Consider the following 22111-nt stretch of genomic DNA (forward strand, 5'->3'; position numbering starts at 1 on the left):
TATCCGATAGGTGACATCCGAATAGATAACTTTTGAAAAACTCTGAGGTTAAGGTCTAGATTAGATCTTTAGAGGCACAACAATTCTATGTGTGATTGATTGTGTTTGTTTAAATTGTGGAGTCTTCTAGTGGAGCAGGCGATGAAATGAAAAGCATGTTCACATCAGGAGAGATCAACATGAAACAATTTCATTCTGCTCCTGTTTGGGATTAGGACTGTCTGAATGGTAATGTGTTGCATATGCAGTGAATATCAATGTGTGTGTGGACATGTGTGCAGCATATTGAAAAAGGGAAAATGACAGCTCTGAATATGCAGGAAGCTGGGCTGGGATAGCCTTCATGTTTTTACAGCTCAAGGGGAATGCTGTTGACCCATTTAAAATATGATTTTTTCCCCCACACGTTTGATGCCTTACACCTTAGGTACTCTACTATGTGTATCAACTCAATTAAATGTCAATCCAAACCATGGCTCTTATATCATAGAATTGGGACCTTATGCCTATTTGATTGTGTAATGTGACTGTCGTGGCAGTTTTAAAATTGGAATTCCTTGAATATTGTATCAGTGTTGAGAAAAATATCCCAGTGCAGTAGTATTTATTTATGAGTTGGCATCTGTGTGTCTTTCTGTCAGTTTGATACTTCACGTGTACCTACCGGTATGAAAAAAACAGAAGATTTTTTATTTAATTTTGTGTGTGGTGTGTGTGAGCAACGTGTGTGTTTAGGCATGTATGCAATTCTCCACATTACTGCTGCCATACATGTGATTTCAGTTCCCTGCACCATACCTTTCCCCATCCACGACATCAAAGCCAAGTCTTCAACCCCTAACTCCCCTCAGGAATGGGATTTAAAAATATTCTCTCTCATTGCAGTGTTATCGATTTCTTTCTTTGTCTCCTGTTATTCGAATGTGCTTGTTGTAGACAATAGGGAACCATTTTAAAATAGCCGATGAGGAAGATAACATTTTAATCTCAGCTCTGTCACTTCCATAAAGGAAAATCCTATATATTTGAAGTAAACAATCTTGCCTGTCTGTTGTTATCTCATTGTGTGTGGTGGTGGGGATTGTATTAACAGAAATTGTGCCAAACAGTGAAAGGAAACAATCACGTGCTCACGGTTCTCATTCTGTCTGAGGAATTATCTTTGGGCTTTTGTTATAATAGTGATTATTTTATATTTTAGTAGAGTGTGAAAGGGGGAAAAGGAGAGACAGAAAATAAAAGAAGCAAACGCTGAAAGGGTGAGAAACAGAAGGCGCATCAATGGACTTCTTGACACTTGTAGACTCAGCTGGGGATTTGATTTGATATAATAGGATCCCCATTATCCGACGCCAATGCTAATCTTACTGGGGTCCGACGCATAACGAAAAAGACATTACAGACAAAACACTTTACAATTGACATACAATTAGAAGCATTAACATGTAGTGTGTGTGTGTGTGTGTGTGCATCTATTAGTTACACAAACATGTCAGTACATACTCACAACAAGTAGGTCACATGGGGAAAGGCGTTGTACCGTGAGGTTTTGCTTGATGCGTTTTTTTTAACTAGGTTTGCTTTTCACTTGTGCTGTATAAGATGGAAGGAAGTTCCATGCACTTATGGCTCTGTATAGTACTGTACGTTTCCTTGAATTTGTTCTGGACCTGGGACTGAAAAGACCCCTGGTGGCATGTATGCTGTTATATGTGTGTCAGTGCTATGTGTAAGTTGACTATGCAAACTATTTGGAATTTCCAACACATTGTTTTTTTATAAAAACAGGAAGTGACTCAGTCAGTCTTTCCTCAACTCTTGACCAAGCATAGTATTAATATTAGCCCTCTGATTACAATAAAGAGCAAGAAGTGAGGGTCTTTTCTGGGTCAGCTGCAGCTTAACTATGTCTTTCTTTGCAGCACTTGACCGCATGACTGGACAATAATCATGTGGAGTGTGGTGTCAAAAAAGCAGAGCATCTCTTTATTATGGACAGATCTCTCCCCATCTTTACAACCATTGAATCTACAGTGCCTTCAGGAAGTATTCAGACTCCTTGACTTTTCCACATTTTGTTACATTACAGCTTTATTCTAAAATAGATTTTTTTTTAAATGTACATCCTCAGCAATCTACACAGAATAGAAATGACAAAGTGAAAACGGAAAACAAGTTGTTAGACATTTTTGCAAAAACAGAAAAACCTTAATAACATAAGTATTCAGACCCCTTCCTATGAAACTCTAAATTTAACTCAGGTGCATTCTGTTTCTATTGATCATCCTTGAGATGTTTCTACAACTTTTTATTTTTTAATTTAATTTTTAAAAATTTGACCCCTTTGTCTCCCCAATTTCGTGGTATCCAATTGTTAGTAGCTACTATCTTGTCTCATCGCTACAACTCCCGTACGGGCTCGGGAGAGACAAAGGTTAAAAGTCATGCGTCCCCCGATACACAATCCAACCAAGCCGCACTGCTTCTTAACACAGCGCGCATCCAACCTGGAAGCCAGCCGCACCAATGTGTCGGAGGAAACACCGTGCACCTGGCAACCTTGGTTAGCGTGCACTGCGCCCGGCCCGCCACAGGAGTCGCTGGTGCGCGATGAGACAAGGATATCCCTACCGGCTAAACCCTCCCTAACCCGGACAACGCTAGGCCAATTGTGCGTCGCCCCACGGACCTCCCGGTTGTGGCCGGTTACGACAGAGCCTGGGCGCGAACCCAGAGTCTCTGGTGGCACAGCTGGCGCTGCAGTACAGCGCCCTTAACCACTGCGCCATAAATGACAAAAATGTCTAAAAACCAGTTTTTGCTTTGTCATTATGGGGTATGGTGAGTAGATTGATGAGGGAAAAAAGCTGTTTAATCCATTTTAGAATAAGGCTGTAATGTAACAAAATGTGGAAAAAGTCAAGGGGTCTGAATACTTTCCGAAGGCACTGTATTATGGAAGCAGCTGAAGAGGAAGACATCTCCCAGAAGGTCGTGGAAACAAGGACACCTATTCTGCCAACACCACGATCAGCTAGTGCGGCTGTGGAAGGGGTCCTCCGCGTCCTCCACTGCCTCGACACCACCCAAGAGGATTCACGTCCAACTAGCGGTTGGCCTCCTACCATGAGTCGTCTCAGCGAGCCAGCCCCCTAGCCTACCCAGCAGACCGCCCAGGTCAGCGATGACCAACTGTCCCTCACGGACAAGTATGACGGGACTCCATCCCAATGCTGGGGCTTCTTTCCCCAGTGCTCCCTCTATTTTTCCCATCATACGGGAAAAATCACAGAGAGGTCCAAGGTTTCCACGGTCATTTCCCTGCTGACCAGAGAGGCGTTGGAGTGGGCTACGGCCGTCAAGGAGAGAGGAGAGGAGGAGGTAGGTTCCTACGAGAGGTTTATGGCTCTGTTCGGGGCAGTCTTTGACCATTCACCAGAGAGCAGAGACGGAGGAGAGTGACTACTCCAAATCCGGCAAGGTGCCCAGACCGCTGCTGATTACCTTCCGGACGGTGGCAGCCTCCAGCAGATGGAATGACCCGGCACTCTGCACCCTATTCCGTGGAGGACAGAGCAAGGAGGTCCAGACCAGAGTCACATACATCACAGCACCACTCACCCTGACCGTGGGACTTCTGCACCAATAAATCCTTCCCTTCCTCATCATCAAAGCACCCGTACACAGTCATCCTCAGCCTCCCGTGGCTCCAACATCATGACCCCACCATCTCTTGGTCAAGGATAACAAATCACTGCCTGGGCTCCCGGATGTCGGAAGACCTGCTTTCCGTTACCCTGTGATTCCACTCGGAGTCCTGTGGTTGCCCTCCAGCCAGACATCCCGGATGTTTACCAGAATCTCTGGGAGGTTTTCTCCAAGAGCTGTGCCACCTGTCTCCCTCCTCATTGCCCCTGTGACTGTGCTATCTACCTGCTTTCAAACTCTGCACCTCCGCCCAGTCACGTCTTCCCTCAGTCGGTGGCTGAAATCGAGGCCATGGAGGAGTACATCCAGGAGGTTCTCCAGCAGAGTTTTTCCCGATCATCCACCTACCCTGCATTGTCAGTCTTCTTCTTTGTGGCCAAGAAGGACCGAGGTCTACGTCCGTGCATTGATTACAGAGGCCTCAATTCCATCACCACCAAGTACTTCTACCCTCTCCCAGCCTCCATCGAACATCTCCGCGGGGCCCGTTTATTTTTACTAAACTGCACTTGCGGAGTGCCTACAATCTGATCCGCATCCGTGAGGGGGATGAATGCATAACGGCCTTCAGCAGGATGTCTGGGCACTACGAGTACTTGGTAATGCCTTATGGGTTAGCTAATTCTCCGTTGGTGTTACAGGCATTTGTGAATGAGGTTTTCCGGAACATGATTGGGTGCCAGGTGGTCGTGTATAGAGACAAAATCCTGGTCTACTCGGCCACCTTGGAGGATTACATTGCCCACGTCCGGGTAGCGGAGGAGGAGTGCCAGTTCTATCAGGTGGCTGTCTCCTTCTTGGGATACCGAATCAGACCTCGGGAGGGGTGATGGTTGAGAGGAAGGTCGAGGCAGTCCCAACCACCTTAAAGGGACTACAACATTGTTTTGGGGTTTTCCAACTTCTACCGCTGCTTCATTAAAAACTTCAGCTCCATCTCCTCTCCTCTCAACTCTCTCCTCAAGGGCGGTCCCAGTAAGTTGGTGTGGAGTCTTGCAGCCGCTGAGGCCTTCCGTCTACTGAAGGGGTGTTTCACCTCCGCCCCGTTGCTGAAACACCCAGATCCCATGCTGCCCTTTGTGGTGGAGGTGTATGCCTCATAAGTGGGCGTGGGGGCTGTCCTGTCCCAACGCTAAGGTAACCCACAGAAATTGTATCCATGTGCATACTACTCTCCTGCATAGAGGAACTATGATGTCGGCCACCGGGAGCTCCTGGTGGTGAAGTTGGTATTAAAAGAGTGGAGACACTGGCTGGAGGGCGCCAAGGACCCATTTCTCATCCTCACCGACCATTGGAACCTACATATGGACAGCGTGGCGGCTGAATCCGTGCCAAGCAAGGTGGGCCCTTTCCTGTTCTGAGTGCGCCCATCATTCAGCCCTCTCAAATCATTGCCCCCGTGCTTTTGGACGTAGACGTGGACATCCGCCAGGCTCTGGAGATGGGAACCCACGCTTGCTGCCTGCCCTCCGGAGCACACCTGCGTCCCCACGGAGGTAAGGGATTGGCTGGTGACCTGGGAGCATACATCCCTTGCCGGTAGACACACCCACGTTTCACTCGCACTGTTCAATCCATGTCCGTAAAGTACTTAAGGCCTTAAGACCTTGGTGCAGGATCTCGCCCGCTACATCAAGTCCTGCTCCATATGTGCCCAAACCAAATTACCCTGGCATGATTAAGTAGGGAAACTCCTTCTCCTTCCAGTGCCTCTGCGGCCTTCGTCTCATCTGTCCATAGATTGCGTTACTGATCTTCCCCCTTCTGATGGTTTCACCACTGTTATGGTTGTGGTGGACAGATTCTCCAAATCCTCCTGTTGTATCCCTCTCTCTGGTCTCCCTACTCGTCTCTGACCATAGCCCCCAATTCACATCACAGGAATGGAGAGCCTTCATGGAGAAGCTGGGTGCTACGGCCAGCCTCACATCGGGGTGCCGGCCTCAGTCAAATGAGCTGGTGGAGAGGACTTACCAGGGGCTGGGGAGGTTTCTTAGGCGTCGCTGCCAGGCCCGGGAAGGGGAGTGGGCCCGTTTCCTTCCCTGGGCAGAGTACGCCCAGAACTCATTTTGTCATTCCTCCACTGGGCTCCCTTCCAGTGCGTCCTGGGATATCAGCCGGCCCTGGCCCCATGGACCCCGAGCCAGACCAAAGCCCCTGCGGTGGATGAATGGTTCTGGCTCGCAGAGGAGGTTTGGAACGCTGCCGCCGTGAGGCTCCAGCACGCCATCTGCCTCCAGAAGGAGCAGGCGGACCGCCACCGCAGTGAAGCTCCCGTGTTCCATCCTGGTGATCACGTCTGGCTCTCCACCTACTCCCGCTCCCTGGCTCCGGCACTCAACATTGCCGGTCTACTAACCACAGGTCCTGGCAATCATCATTATGCACACCTGCTCCCCATCATTACGCACACCTGGACCTCATCATCACCTTGATTACTCTCTCTTTATTTCGCCCTCAGTAGCCTCAGTCATCAGGCAGTAATGGCTTTGTTCACATTCAGTATGCTTCTCCTGTTTTGTTTATCTGCCTTTTCTTATCATTAAGCGTACCTTTTGCACCTTCTTCCTGACTCCCCGCGTATATAAGTTAAATAGGCCCTCCTATTGCACATCAGGCACCAGACAGAGAGCAAAGGGAGAGCCGTGTGGTCAAACCCTAACAGGGTGTCTGACTGTGTGTCGTTAACGATAGGGAACACATGCTTCAGTAGTGTGAGAACAGCAGGGGTGACCTGCAGGTGTTCTCTAGCTCCTCTCTATTGGTCCCTTCATAGTGTGCTGCTCCGCTCTCATTCCCCTTGCTGTGCGCTAGCGGTGAGCAGCCCCGTGGTCTAACCTGGAGAAAGGACGATGTGTGTATATTACATCATCAGCTGACATTAATGAGGCAGTTACGTTGCATGACCTCGAAGAGATTGCCTTCATGGTTAGTCTCAGTATTAGAACGTATATTCAGTATTAGCACTGCATTGATTTTACGGTCTCTGGGCCACAATGAAAACTGTTAAAAGAGGAAAGGCATATCAATGATCAGTTACTGTATTATAGGATTTACATGATCTGTGTAGCATTGCTCAGCAGAGTGGAGGGGGTTGCTGTCAGGAGGTAGATAAAAATAGAGGGGAGGTGTGCGCAATATTGACTAGGCTGGACTGAAGAGGCAGAGTGAGGCAGATATGGTGTAAATACAGTATTGACTGCTTCTGGTCCCCAAACCAAACCCCCAACCACATGGAATCTGCACAAGTAAAACAGCCCTTTGCTAACTGAAATCCATGGGTATGTATACCATCAAGTCTATGTGGGTAACAATAAAATTACAAATGTCAAATAGAAATTGAGATGGAGTGCGGTACCTAGTCTAGACACAGTGAAACTTGAAAGGAAATTGAATCAAGTTGTACTAGCATATTCTGCCCAAGAAAAATCTGATGGTGGATATGGTTTGCTCATGTTGTTTCAAACTCTTGGTTGTTTCTGGCCTGTTGGGTTTGGTCTCTGATGGCAGAATTCTCAGTGGAGGCAGAGAGAGACGGCTAGCTGATTGGACCACTGATTAATTCTCTACCGCACACACAGCTGATGTCCAGTTCTGGGTCTGGTCTGTGTCTCTGAACCCAACATATTGGTGTTGTCTGGAATCTGGATCTTTGCACCTGATGTCTCTGCTGATGGTCTTGTCATAGTCTCTATACTGTATGCTTGGTCTGGGTCTCCTGAGATTCGCTCCTGACCCCCCCCCTAGTTGAGATGATTCTGTGTTTCTAAGGCCAAGTGTGTCTGTCAGTCTATTTTGGCACCTGACTCACCTCCAAGAGAGCGAAGGGAGCTCCCTACAGAAAATCTGTATTTTTACTCCTCTCATTTAATCCAACTATAATCCTATCTTAATCCATAACACATCTTCTCAATATTCATGCAGTCTTCTTCTTCTTGGCTTCTTGTAATGTTATATAATCCTCCTGGCTCTGAATGACAATGTTTTTGAGATGCAACAATTTCCTATTTGACCCCTCAACAGTGCGCCTCATTTGCTAAAGGTTTACATGCTTGAAGACGCTTGGCGTTTTAAGGGTGCAAATCAATGAACCAAACCAATGTAAAGGTGCTCAGAGGCTTCTATGTCCTTTCGATGTGACGCAGACATTTTGTCCCTAGCTGACCGTACATGGTTGCTCACTGTTTTCCAGATCTCTGTTCCTTATCATTAAATTAATAGTCAGGGTGCATACATGTGCGTGCCATGGCCACAGAGTGTTTTAGCCTGTCGACCATTGGGGAACTACAGCTACTCTCCAGTCTCACACTATGTTGGGCTATGTTGCGTGGTAAATTAAGTTAATTTGCTAGCTGGCTACATCACCCAGGACTAATAAAGTGTCGGCCTGACAAGACGAGGTAGCAACTCTGACCGCTGACTGGCAACATCTCTGCCGGGGCTGCCGGAAGCTTCTCCTTATGGTAGTATATACAGAATTGTGCTTCAACTCAGGAAATGCAGAATGGCTTCATGATTTACATAAATTCACTGAAAACCTGCAATAACTCATGGTTATATTAACAGTATTGCACTTTTCATGTAGCCTAATTTTGGCCAGCTAATAGCCCAACCACCGATCAAGCAACATTATGGACTTAATATTGAAATCCTGTTGCTGCAGTATTATTTTGTGGCGACAGTACTGGTCAAATTAAGGTCCAACATCTGTATAGCGCAAACCATGCATCATATACCGCACAGTAGTAGGTTGTTCTGCTTATAGTGGCTGCAGGAATTTTCCTTGGGAGAATGGAAGGAAAAAACACCATAATTCCCCTCCAAGAAGTTGAAGTTCCAGGGAGAGCCTTTGGAGCAGGCAGGCTGATGAAAATGTGAACTGTGAATAGAGGACTAGATCCCCTCCACAGATCAGGGATGCTGTTCTGTTCACCCACCTCTGAGCAATCTCTTCTTTAGCTCGTAAGCCGCTATGGCCAAATGCACTTACCCACTTACCCAGAGAGGCTGTTTCTGTTGTTATTGGTACAATAGCTGTCGGTGATCATTGTTTGGAAACAAAGCAGTCCTGAAGTGTTGCTTATAGGGTTATGATCAACCAAAGAGGTGGGCGACTGGTGAGGTGTTCACATGGAGAGGAGAGGGGAGGCTGGCACTAGGAGGTGAGAGATTGTGGACCATTGTACGGCTTGGAGGGACAGGAGCTGCTGATGTGACTGTACTGTGCTGTTTGTAGAGAAAGAGAGGCTAAGGAAGCAGAGGCATCATTGGTCCTCCGTACGTGATACAGGCTCTTATAAAACACGCCTCAGCCAGAACGTTTCAAGGATGAGAAGGGAAAAAAACACGTTCTCTTTTTGTGAATATGACGCATTACACTGTTATTGTTACCACTGACTCTGGGCCACAGTTAAACACATTTGTTAAGCTCCTTAGACAGAAACATTTAGAAGAGTGAGGGTTCGTAAAAAAAAAAAAGTGTATTACAAAGTGAACACTCACTGTACTTGATCTATTACAGAGTTAACATTGACACGGCAGCACAATAGGAAGTCAGTCACACAACAGAGAAGGGGTGAAACAGGAGCTGTTGAATGTGATATTCAGAGAACTAAAGTATTAAAGTACTGGTTGACAGCATCAGCTACAACAGTAGCAATGGATATTGTAACACCAATAACAACAGAAACAGGGTTACGGTAAGTGTATTTAGCTGTGGCGCTTTATTTGCCAAAGAGGAGATTTACTCAGGTTGGTAAACAACAGTGGTGCTCATCTGTACTGTGCTGGCTTCACTTCATATGCGCAGAAATATACATTTGTATGTGTTCATCTACAAAGCCCTGTTGGGTAAACTCCCTCTTTACCTCTGTAGTCTGGTCTCCTTCACCACCAGCAGTTACCATACCCGGTCTGCTAGGTGGTTGCTATTAAAGTCCGCTGGACATTCACAGTATTAGGCAAGACTGCCTTCTCTTCTTGTGCACCAGACGCATGGAATAATCTAAAGTCCATGCTTCATCTAGATATGTTAGTGCCACTGAATGAACTTAAAATAATGATGGGAGACTCTGTTACAGAGGAGTGCAAAGGCTTTCTTTTTAGGCTGGATCATGTTGTTGTATTGTTGTATGTTTTAATTCTGTAATGTATTGTTTGTTGCTGCCTTGGTCAGGTCTGCCTTGAAAAAGAGACCCTGGGTCTCAATGGACTTTTCCTGGTTAAATAAAGGTTCAATAAAAAAAACATCTAAAACAGCAGTCGATAATTCAGGTTCTGGAGATCTACTTACTTGGTCTGCTGGTTTTCACTGTCATCCAGGCCTCAATTAATGAACCAGATATATGGGATGGAATAAACTAGCACTGTAACTAACTCTCCCATCACGTTGTGATCGACCACTAGAGCACCTAGCCTTAGGGAAAGACGAGGACTTGTGGACCTTACAATGATCTATCTGCAGCAGCTAACAATCAATATTCTGCTTGTGCTAGTCTTTCTTGTAACTTATTACACTTCTTCCCTTGTGTCTTCCAGGGGTGTCTGTTAAGACTTTAGATGTGAAGTGGGCTGATCTCTGGAGCCAGCTGACTCGAATGTCCAGACGCCGGCATGTTACACACCCGCATTCTGAGCCTTGTCCACCCCTTCGCCGCCTCCTGCCTCTCCACGTCCTTCTTCCTCCTCTTCCTCCTGGGGCTCACCCACCTCTCCCAGGCTGGTTCAGACCCAGCAGCACCCAGCAGCCCGCCCAGCAACTGCTCTGATGGAGACCCCTGCTCTGAGGGCGTGGTCCTGCCCATGTGGAACCCTCAGAACCCGTCAGTGGGCGACAAGGTGGCGCGGGCCATCGTCTACTTTGTGGCTCTCATCTACATGTTCTTGGGCATGTCCATTATCGCCGACCGCTTCATGTCTTCTATTGAGGTCATCACCTCTCAGGAGAAAGAGATCACCATCAAGAAGCCCAACGGAGAGACCACCACAGCCACCGTACGCATCTGGAACGAGACAGTATCCAACCTGACCCTGATGGCCCTAGGCTCATCTGCCCCAGAGATCCTGCTGTCTGTCATCGAGGTGTGTGGCCACTCGTTTGAGGCAGGCTCCCTGGGCCCCAGCACCATTGTTGGTAGCGCAGCCTTTAACATGTTCGTCATCATCGCCCTCTGTGTGTACGTGGTGCCAGAGAACGAAACACGCAGGATCAAGCACCTGAGGGTATTCTTTATCACGGCAACCTGGAGCATCTTCGCCTACATCTGGCTCTACCTGATCCTGGCTGTCATCTCCCCGGGGGAGGTGGAGGTATGGGAGGCCGTGCTCACATTCATGTTTTTCCCCATTTGTGTGGTTCAGGCCTGGGTCGCAGACCGACGCCTGCTCTTCTACAAGTACATCCACAAGCGTTACCGTGTCGACAAGGCCCGCGGCATCATCATCGAGACGGAAGGAGACGGCATGTTCACCAAGATGGACATGGAGATGGATGGCCAGGGGGGCAACTCCCACCCCCACCCCAAAGAGGTGCTGGACGGCATGCTGGAGGGGGTGGAGGAGGGCGGGGGGATGGGCTCAGAGGAGGATGAAGCTCGGAGGGACATGGCCCGCACTCTGAAGGATCTGAAACAGAGGCACCCAGACAAGGACACGGAGCAGCTGATTGAAATGGCCAACTACCAGGTTCTGGTCCAGCAGCAGAAGAGCAGGGCCTTCTACCGCATCCAGGCCACACGCATGATGATCGGTGCTGGGAACATCCTGAAGAAGCATGCTGCCGACCAAGCCAGGAAGGTGGTGAACTGCCATGAGGCCAGTGGACAGGAGGAGGATCCCCACACTATTTACCTGCAGTTTGAACCCTCCCACTACCAGTGCTTCGAGAACTGTGGCTCGCTCAAGCTGTCTGTTGGGCGCCATGGGGGTGAAAGCGGCTGCACTGTCAAGGTTAGTGGGGACAAGCAACTCGTATTTGTCTTTGATACTAATTATACTGTATAATGGAAAGATTATTATGTTAAAAATCAATCACTCAAGCCACATGTAATAATGGGAAAGGTTTTTAGATGAGATAAGGATCTAGCCAGGGGGACATTTGAATTATTTCTGTCTAATGAATAAATTAAATCGGCATTGAGTTGGTTTTGTTCCTGGGTCAACGCAGGTAGACTACCGGACCGAGGATGGCACAGCCAATGCTGGCTCAGACTATGAGTTTGCCGAGGGCACGCTGGTCTTCAAACCCGGTGAAACGCTGAAGGAGCTGACCGTGGGGGTTATTGATGACGACATCTTTGAAGAGGATGAGCACTTCTACGTGCACCTCAGCAACCCTCGCATTGTGCACCGTGCCGAGGTGGCTGTCCTGGAGCCCAGCACCATCACCACCACCAGCAGCATGCGCAACCTCTCCCCCCACTTGTCCCCCAAAGCCGCCCTCGGCAATGCCCACACCGCCACGGTAACCATCTATGATGATGACCACGCAGGCATCTTCACGTTTGAAGTAGATTCGATGAGGGTGAGCGAGAGCGTGGGCACCATGCAGGTGAAGGTGCACCGGATGTCCGGGGCCAGGGGTAAAGTGGCCATCCCTTACCACACCCTGGAGGGCACCGCCAAAGCTGAGGAGGACTACGAGGAGGTGGCCGGGAAACTGGAGTTCCAGAACGACGAGACCATGTGAGTAACACCACTTCCTGTCCTGTCCACTGCTCTGCTGCTGTTGATGGCTTGTGTGTTACATTTCAGCATAGTATTCTATGGGCCATTTTTGTGGCATAGATGGCACATATTTGAAACAGGATTGGAGAGGAGATAAACAGCAGGAGATCTAACAGTGGGGATGCAGTGTGGAGGACAGAGATAGAGGAATTGGTAGTGATGAAAGGGATAAATATATATACCTATATGAGAACACTATATTTTCTATGGGAGTTCATTCATTGTAATGGTTGGCATTTGGGATTGCACAATTTTCAAGAAGGTAATATAGAGACATGAAGAAGAGACTAGTAAAAGAGAGAGGATGAAACTAAATGAATAAACATGGTGGCCAAGTATGTAAAGAAAGAGAAATAAAGAATAGGGGACTGAGTGAAAAGGGAAAAGCAGTGGGTTTAGACAATGGAACCTGTCTGTCTGATAGTGATGATTTCAGTGATGATTTAGACTAGAGAAAATTGTGATAGATTTTGAGGGAGAGAGGAGGTAAGAGGGCGTAAGGAGAGGTAGAGAGGGGATGAGAGTGTAAAGCGGTGTGTTTTAACATTCGTCTCTCATTGTAGGCAGGGTTGGCTGACGAATGAGGAAGAGAGCTTAGAGAGTGGTGTGTGGGCGTGTGTGTTTGTGCTTCATGGAAGGTTGTTCCACCTCAAAAAGCACAAGAAAGAGGATTTTGGCATCCACCATCTACGATTGCTCTGAAATCGTTTCTGTAGTTAGAAACAGATACGATTTGCATTCCTGCTGCATCATTATTTTGTTGAAATATGGGGGACTTTACATCTGAGGTTTTAACCATTTTGAGTTAATATCTAACCTTACGATTTCTGAGCTAATGCCTAAACTTAACCTTAAACACTTCTAAATGTAATGTTTGAGAAACATGGATGAACGTCCAATTCTAACATGAGGCTGTGACCAATTTTCATGCGAATATTATAAAAATTAAAAAAACTGGCTTGTTGCGGATAAAAGGCTGTGCGGGATGATGTACTGCACATTACAACCACTTTTGCATTAAAGTTGTACCAAATGAACACAAGTTAAATGTGTTTCCATTGCATTTTCTACTCTATCGATGATTTTGTCACACAAACCCAATTTGCGCTTGCTCTCTAGACAAAGTGGACAGGACAGGTCAGGTTATATGATGAGATGGATAAGAGCAAGATCATTCTTATTTGTTAATTGGCAGCTAAGCACCAATCATCATGTCACTCAGTGTAGGCTGCTGAGGGGAGGACGGGCTCATAATAATGGCTGGAATGGAGCAAAGGGAATGGCATCAAACACATGGCAACCATGTGTTTGATGCAGTTGATACCTTTCCACCCATTCTGCACCAACCATTCTCACGAGCCCGTCCTCCCCAATTAAGGTGCCACCAACCTCCTGTGATGTCACTAGCATACAAATTAAGACCCTCAATATTTATTGGAAAAGGGCATCAAGCTCTTTGCCCATGCACTTTCCCCACCCTGCAAAGTTCATCATGACTGCACAGGGTGGTGAAGTATCGGCAGCCAAAAAAACTGCATTTAAATGTATTTATTTTTTAAAATTTAACCTTTATTTAACCAGGTAGGTCAGTTGTGAACAAGTTCTCATTTAAAACTGCGACCTGGCCAAGATAAAGCAAAGCAGTGCGACAAAAACAACAACACAGAGTTACACAAACAAACATACATTCAATAACACAATAGAAAAATCTATTTACAGTGTGTGCAAATGTAGAAGATTAGGGAGGTAAGGCAATAAATAGGCCATCGAAGCAAAATAATTACAATTTATCATTAACACTGGAGTGGTAGATGATGTGCAAGTGGAGATACTGGGGTGCAATAAAGATAAGTAACAATATGGGGATGAGGTAGTTGGGTGTGTTATTTTCAGATTGGCTGTGTACAGGTACAGTGATTGGTAAGCTGCTCTGACAGCTGATGCTTAAAGTTAGAGAGGCAGATACAAGTCTCCAGCTTCAGTGATTTTTGCAATTCGTTCCAGTCATTGGCAGCAGAGAACGGGAAGGAAAGGCAGCCAAAGGGGGTGTTGGCTTTGGGGATGACCAGTGAAATATACCTGCTGGAGCACGTGCTACGGGTGGGTGTTGCTATGGTGACCATTGAGCTGAGATAAGGCATTGTTTTACCTAGCAAAGACTTATAGATGATGTGAGCGGACCAAGTAACTCTAAAGCAGAAAGGTGGAATAAACGAGTCAGGAGTTGGTTTCTTGATTGAACACCATTTTCTATTGAGGGATTTTGGTCGATACAAACACTCCAACATAATCAATGAAAATCTCCCAAGGAAAAGCATACATCTTCTCCAGATGAAACAGGAACACAATACGATTATCTTTAAACTACAACAAAAGTCACGGGTTAGTCACCGTCTTATTAGTTCTTCGTGGTTAGCTTCTCTCTCTTGGTAGCCATCTTCCAGAGGTAGGGTTTTCCCTCCTTCTTGCTGGTTCCCTCCTCTCTCTTGTAGGGAAAAGATAATAGGTCATTAGTACCATCAGCTGTGCTTAATTGCCTCAGGTCCCCTTGACTCACATGCCTAGTTGGGCTACTATCCATGAGTCCAGCCTGCCCTCTGGTGGTCCTTCCAAAATGACCTGGAGCTAGTGGGTTTGGCGACGAATATGTAGCGAGGGCCAGCCAATGAGAGCATACAGGTCGCAGTGGTGGGTAGTATATGGGGCTTTGGTGACAAAACAGATGGCACTGTGATAGACTACATCCAGTTTGCTGAGTAGAGTGTTGGAGGCTATTTTGTAAATGACAGTTTTAAGGGTATGTTTGGCAGCATGAGTGAAGGAGGCTTTGTTGCGAAATAGGAAGCCGATTCTAGATTTAATTTTGGATTGGAGATGCTTAATGTGAGTCTGGAAGGAGAGTTTACAGTCTAACCAGACACCTAGGTTTGGAGTTGTCCACATATTCTAAGTCACAACCGTCCAGAGTAGTGGTGCTAGTCAGGCGGGCGGGGCCAATGTTACAACAGTCACCAGGTAAACAAAACCAAAGCATGATTGCTGTCAATAGACTGCTTACAGGGTAAGGAAACCAACATGTAATTTTGTAATTTGGGGGGGAATTTACACTTTTTTCACCTAGGAAAATGCTTATCTTATCTGTTTCTAACTGCAGACAATATTTCAGAATAATTTGAGATGGTGGGTGTCATTGTTTGCTAAAATGACATGGAACGACCCTGAAATGTGTGACGAGAAAAGCGCTGGTAATCATGCCTGGGAAAAGCGTTGGTAATAATGCCTGTGAAAAGCGCTGGTAATCATTCCTGGGAAAAGCGCTGGTAATCATGCCTGTGAAAAGTGCTGGTAATCATTCCTGGGAAAAGCGCTGGTAATCATGCCTGTGAAAAGCGTTGGTAATCATGCCTGTGAAAAGTGCTGGTAATCATGCCTGTGAAAAGCGCTGGTCATCATGCCTGTGAAAAGCGCTGGTAATCATGCCTGGGAAAAGCGCTGGTAATCATGCCTGTGAAAAGCGCTGGTAATCATGCCTGGGAAAAGCGCTGGTAATCATGCCTGTGAAAAGTGCTGGTAATCATTCCTGGGAAAAGCGCTGGTAATCATGCCTGTGAAAAGTGCTGGTAATCATTCCTGGGAAAAGCGCTGGTAATCATGCCTGTGAAAAGTGCTGGTAATCATTCCTGGGAAAAGCGCTGGTAATCATGCCTGTGAAAAGCGCTGGTAATCATGCCTGGGAAAAGCGCTGGTAATCATGCCTGTGAAAAGTGCTGGTAATCATGCCTGGGAAAAGTGCTGGTAATCATTCCTGGGAAAAGCGCTGGTAATCATGCCTGGGAAAAGCGCTGGTAATCATGCCTGGGAAAAGGGTGGTGTGTATACATGTTAGATGAGTGGGTGGAGGGACAGGTGCATGTGTTGTCTTCATCTGAGTTTGTGTGTGTGTGTGTGTGTGTGTGTGTGTGTGTGTGTGTGTGTGTGTGTGTGTGTGTGTGTGTGTGTGTGTGTGTGTGCGTGCGTGCGTGCGTGCGTGCGTGCGTGCGTGCGTGCGTGCGTGCGTGCGTGCGTGCGTGCGTGTGCTTGACGGTGGGAGTAGAGGAGTAGGAAAGGAGGAGGCCAACTTTAACAGTCAAACTAATGAGCTTAAAATTGAAGCATGCAGTTTGCTGTGTTTCCCTTCCGGTTCTGAGCTCCATTAAATACACTGGGATTTGCAGACAAACCTGCCATCCTAAAAAATTATCTAGATTTGTGGATTAGTGTTTCCATAAACCCCCTTTCTATTTTTCTATGTTTGTTTGTGTGTGTCTGTTTGTTTCTGTCTGCTCTTCAGAGTGTGTAGAGCACTGACTGCACTCTTGTGTTGTTTATTCTGCTATTCGAGGCCCGAGAGGGAAAAACAAGCATAAAACAATGCAATGAAAAGGAAACAGGGAAAGGGGCCAGTTATATAACCAGATGCGCTGGGAGAGAGACAGGCTCTACAGGGGGAATCAATACAGGCATATTCCTCACTACCCTGGGTCTATGACTTCACTGAAGTCAATAACCAATAACCACCTGAGCATTCTGACACAAATGCGCACACACACACACACACACACACACACACACACACGGTCAGGTGCTAGTTAAGCAATAAGGCCCGCCTACTGGTACCCTGTGTATATAGACAAGTTATCATTTACTCATTGTGCAACAATGAGTGTTGTTATTTTTCTATTATTTCTCTTTTTTTGTGTGTTTTTTGTTGTTGAATTTTACCCCTTTTTCTCCCCAATTTCGTGGTATCCAATTGTTGTAGTAGCTACTATCTTGTCTCATCGCTACAACTCCCGTACGGGCTCGGGAGAGACAAAGGTTGCGTCCTCCGATACACAACCCAACCAAGCCGCACTGCTTCTTAACACAGCGCGCATCCAACCCGGAAGCCAGCCGCACCAATGCGCTGGAGGAAACACCATGCACCTGGCCACCTTGGTTAGCGCACACTGCGCGAACCCAGGGACTCTGATGGCACAGCTGCAGCTGCAGTACAGCGCCCTTAACCACTGCGCCACCCGGGAGGCCATTATTTCTCTTTTTTAAGAAAAGCGAAGGGCTTGGATACAGCCCTTAGCAGTGGTATATTGGGCACATACCCAATCAGAATCCAGGTCCCAAATTACCCGGTTTATAATAGTTATTTGAACACAAATGAGTCTGTTTGAATTTCACCAGAGGAGGGATTTTTTTAAAGAGGTTTACAAAAAGCTCTGAACTTTGAAGATGTTGTTATTTGAAAACAACAAAACAACACAGCGGTTTGTTAAGTAATCCCTGTCTTTTTACAGTAGATGTCTTAAAGGTTTCTTTCTGTCTTCTCCCTTTTCATCTCTCTCTGTTCCTCTGTTCCTCTGCTCACTGTCCTTATTTCTTATTCTGTACTAACTCATATATTTCCCTCATGCCTCTCATCTGTCAGTCATTTGGAATAGCAATTACACTCTGTTACCCAGCTACTTAAATGAGTTAGGACACTCACTGTATGGGGAATAACATACTGTAGATACTGCAGCTATAGTGTTTAATACATTCAGAGTTCTTATCCACATAATCATCTTGCCTCATTTTAGCTGGTCTTTTTGATGTGTTAACCAAATCCTCTACCCTGGATTAATCCAAAAGACTGAAATACACACACACACACATTAAATAATGTACGTACAGTCACATACACACAACATATTGTGTTAATTGACAGATGATATTACCTCACCAGTGGGAGGGGATATCTCACATGAAACAAGTATTATTCTGCCATCTCTAATGAAGACAAAACTCTTATATTATTTTTCATTATGAAGGGAATTACAGATTGACTGGGGAACATTTTTCCCCCATGATGGTGACAGCTTTGATGAGTATTTATAGTGTATTGTCTTTTTCGGTGTGATTATTTTGTTCATCCGTTTGATCAAATGGCCATTCAGATCACAAACACACGCTGTCTTTTGCCAAAGCACAGAAACATAATCGCCTCTAATCCTTACGCCATAAGGTGCAGCTGCAGTGATGAGCAAATCTAGATCTCTGCCAAAACCAAAAGCATCATTACATTGGAGATGTATCAGGTGTCACAAATCAGGAAAAGAGGAGTCAGATTATTTGATTTATTTGTTGCATTTTCATTTGATTTCCGTTGTGAATGTTTTGGGCCATGGCGAAATGTTAAAGGGTGTGTACTATTTCACACGACTCCTGCATAAGTAGAGCAGGAAACAAATACATTTAAACAAATAAATCAAAAGAACAAGACAGTATTCTGAGTTACCATGTAGTCAATCACTGTTTGTGGAAAACTGGGTCATGTTCTCAAGTCTCCCCTGCACCCCTGTCCTGTGTCTCTGTGGTTATTGAAGACCTGGCCATGCTCAGCAGGCAGTGTTGGGTGACCTGCACCCCTGTCCTGTGTCTCTGTGGTTATTGAAGACCTGGCCATGCTCAGCAGGCAGTGTTGGGTGACCTGCACCCCTGTCCTGTGTCTCTGTGGTTATTGAAGACCTGGCCATGCTCAGCAGGCAGTGTTGGGTGACCTGCACCCCTGCCCTGTGTCTCTGTGGTTATTGAAGACCTGGCCATGCTCAGCAGGCAGTGTTGGGTGACCTGCACCCCTGTCCTGTGTCTCTGTGGTTATTGAAGACCTGGCCATGCTCAGCAGGCAGTGTTGGGTGACCTGCACCCCTGTCCTGTGTCTCTGTGGTTATTGAAGACCTGGCCATGCTCAGCAGGCAGTGTTGGGTGACCTGCACCCCTGTCCTGTGTCTCTGTGGTTATTGAAGACCTGGCCATGCTCAGCAGGCAGTGTTGGGTGACCTGCACCCCTGTCCTGTGTCTCTGTGGTTATTGAAGACCTGGCCATGCTCAGCAGGCAGTGTTGGGTGACCTGCACCCCTGTCCTGTGTCTCTGTGGTTATTGAAGACCTGGCCATGCTCAGCAGGCAGTGTTGGGTGACCTGCACCCCTGTCCTGTGTCTCTGTGGTTATTGAAGACCTGGCCATGCTCAGCAGGCAGTGTTGGGTGACCTGCACCCCTGTCCTGTGTCTCTGTGGTTATTGAAGACCTGGCCATGCTCAGCAGGCAGTGTTGGGTGACCAGCACCCCTGTCCTGTGTCTCTGTGGTTATTGAAGACCTGGCCATGCTCAGCAGGCAGTGTTGGGTGACCAGCACCCCTGCCCTGTGTCTCTGTGGTTATTGAAGACCTGGCCATGCTCAGCAGGCAGTGTTGGGTGACCAGCACCCCTGCCCTGTGTCTCTGTGGTTATTGAAGACCTGGCCATGCTCAGCAGGCAGTGTTGGGTGACCTGCACCCCTGTCCTGTGTCTCTGTGGTTATTGAAGACCTGGCCATGCTCAGCAGGCAGTGTTGGGTGACCTGCACCCCTGTCCTGTGTCTCTGTGGTTATTGAAGACCTGGCCATGCTCAGCAGGCAGTGTTGGGTGACCTGCACCCCCAGCTCCTCACCTGCTACCCACCAGGGTCCTCTGACATACCATAGCAGCTGCTCCATGCCTCCCTCCATTACTCCCTCACTTCAGCCTTCAGGACCGTGTAGAGAGATCTGATGTGGATCTGATGACTGTGTCTCTGTATCTTTCCCGTCTCTGTCCTGCTCTTTTTCTTGCCCGTGTATTTTAGGAGAGGATCCAAATAATATCTGTGTACAGTAACGTCACAGTCTGTAGCTTATCTCTCATTACCCCTCCTTAGTGCAGCAGTGTAGTGTTCTCTTACTGGCATGCTCTATTCAGTCATTACACACAGGGTGTGTGTGACGTCTCACTGACTCTTCTGTAAAAGCTTATTTTTTGTTGCTAGCCAAACCACTGCCTGTGCGTGTCCCAGCTTGTGTTTGTGTGTGTGTGGACAAAAATAGACAGCCGCCCACATATCGTTAGGGAGATGGAGGGAGAGCGATAGAAACAGACTTAATTTGAGAGTGTGGAAGGCTGATGCAAACACATGGGCTCCCACTGAGACCTACTAAAGAGCACACCACAGCAGCCGAACATTTCCACTGTCAGACTACATTTACTGTGTGTGTCTGACTCTGACTGGGTGCTTCCACACCTTTTGTACGTCAGTGAGTGTAATATGCTACAAAAAACACACATACATAGTATCACTTAAACAACACACATGTACCCACAAAACTCTGTTACCACACACTAATGGGAATATTGCCAATGCAGCAGTGTACTGGTTCTACAGTTCTACACCACAACTGTTTTTCTGCATGAAACTGAACATCCCTCGTATACAGTACATTTCGCACCCTACTGCAGTTATTTTTTCTGGCTTGTTTACGTTTCCCCCTTGGCCATTAACACTGCATGTGGCATGGAACTCAAACACAACGTTGGACGCTCTGTCGCAGTTCACGAGAGCTTGTAATTAGGGACTAGGGACTTCATCTCCGTCACAGGATTGTGCTGCCAAAGCTACCGTTACTATGCTACTTTACCATGGAGATTGTTGCTACCACTGCAGCTACTGTACCATGTTAATACTGCTACCACAATACTATCAGCGGTATCTGCTGTCTGCTGTTAGGACTCATAAACAGAACTGCATTTACATAATTGTAAATGGATTAATGGTGGTAAAAGAGAGTTCTGTGTGTTGTTGCTTTGAGCAGCGATGTTACAAGGGAAATGACACATATCAATTTCACTGAGCTGACTTCAACTTCTTTTGTCACTTAGCAGACACTCTTATCCAGAGCAACTTACAGGAGAAATTAGCATTAAGTGCCTTTCTCATTGGCACATTGACAGATTTGTCACCTAGTCGGCTCGTGGATTCAAACCAGCAACCTTTTGGTTACTGACCCAACGCTCTTAACCGCTAGGCTACTGTACCTGCCACCACAACATCAAACATGTTTAGATTACATCTGTCTCTATCGCTCTATACTTTTGTCTTTACCACCCCCTCAGATTCACTGAGTTGAGAATTTATAGTTTATATCTCAGCATCAGATGTATGTGATGAGAGGTGTATTTTGTATTTCACTGCGGAAAGAGAGAAGACAGGCTGCTGATAGATAGAGAGATAGCTCCCTTAACATGATCACCTTTTCCCTAGACGTCCCCCCTCTCTCTCTCTCTGTCTCTCTGTCTCTCTCTCTCTCTCTCTCTCTCTCTCTCTCTCTCTCTCTCTCTCTCTCTCTCTCTCTCTCTCTCTCTCTCTCTCTCTCTCTCTCTCTCTCTCCTCATCTCTCTCTCTCTCTCTCTCTCTCTCTCTCTCTCTCTCTCTCTCTCTCTCTCTCTCTCTCTCTCTCTCTCTCTCTCTCTCTCTCTCTCTCTCTCTCCTCATCTCTCAGTCTCCCCCAGCCACTCGCCCCCACAGTATATGTTAAACAATTAGGGACTACAGAGGGTTATAATTCCTACGCCAGGGAAGAGAACTGGGTAAAGATTAATTACATTCCTCATCTTATATCATACCTCAGATCGGTCTCTCTCTCTGTCTCTCCCTCGGTCTCTCGCTCTCTCTCACAGTAATTATGAGGTGGCTCTGTTTCAGAGTTGTTCCCTAAATCCCTCCTCTCATCTCTTCCGTGGGGTTCTTCCTCTTTGCCTCAGCAGTTCCTCGCTTGCTCTATCATTCTGTCTTCATCTATGAAAAATAAAGAA

The 22111-nt window shown here is 46.7% G+C and overlaps 1 protein-coding gene across 1 annotated transcript in view; it reads left to right on the forward strand.

Annotated features, from left to right (window-relative positions):
* The window catches only part of LOC109874438 (sodium/calcium exchanger 1-like), an 81070-nt gene that overhangs the window by 15860 nt on the left and 43099 nt on the right, over window positions 1-22111 (forward strand). Inside the window, exons 3-4 of the mRNA XM_020466338.2 lie at window positions 10249-11658; window positions 11876-12393. Of these exons, the coding sequence (XP_020321927.1) occupies window positions 10324-11658; window positions 11876-12393 (1853 nt within the window). The 5' untranslated portion in view covers window positions 10249-10323. The remainder of the gene's footprint in view (window positions 1-10248; window positions 11659-11875; window positions 12394-22111) is intronic.

Source organism: Oncorhynchus kisutch, linkage group LG29, assembly GCF_002021735.2.
Source record: "Oncorhynchus kisutch isolate 150728-3 linkage group LG29, Okis_V2, whole genome shotgun sequence".
Lineage (NCBI taxonomy): Eukaryota > Metazoa > Chordata > Actinopteri > Salmoniformes > Salmonidae > Oncorhynchus > Oncorhynchus kisutch.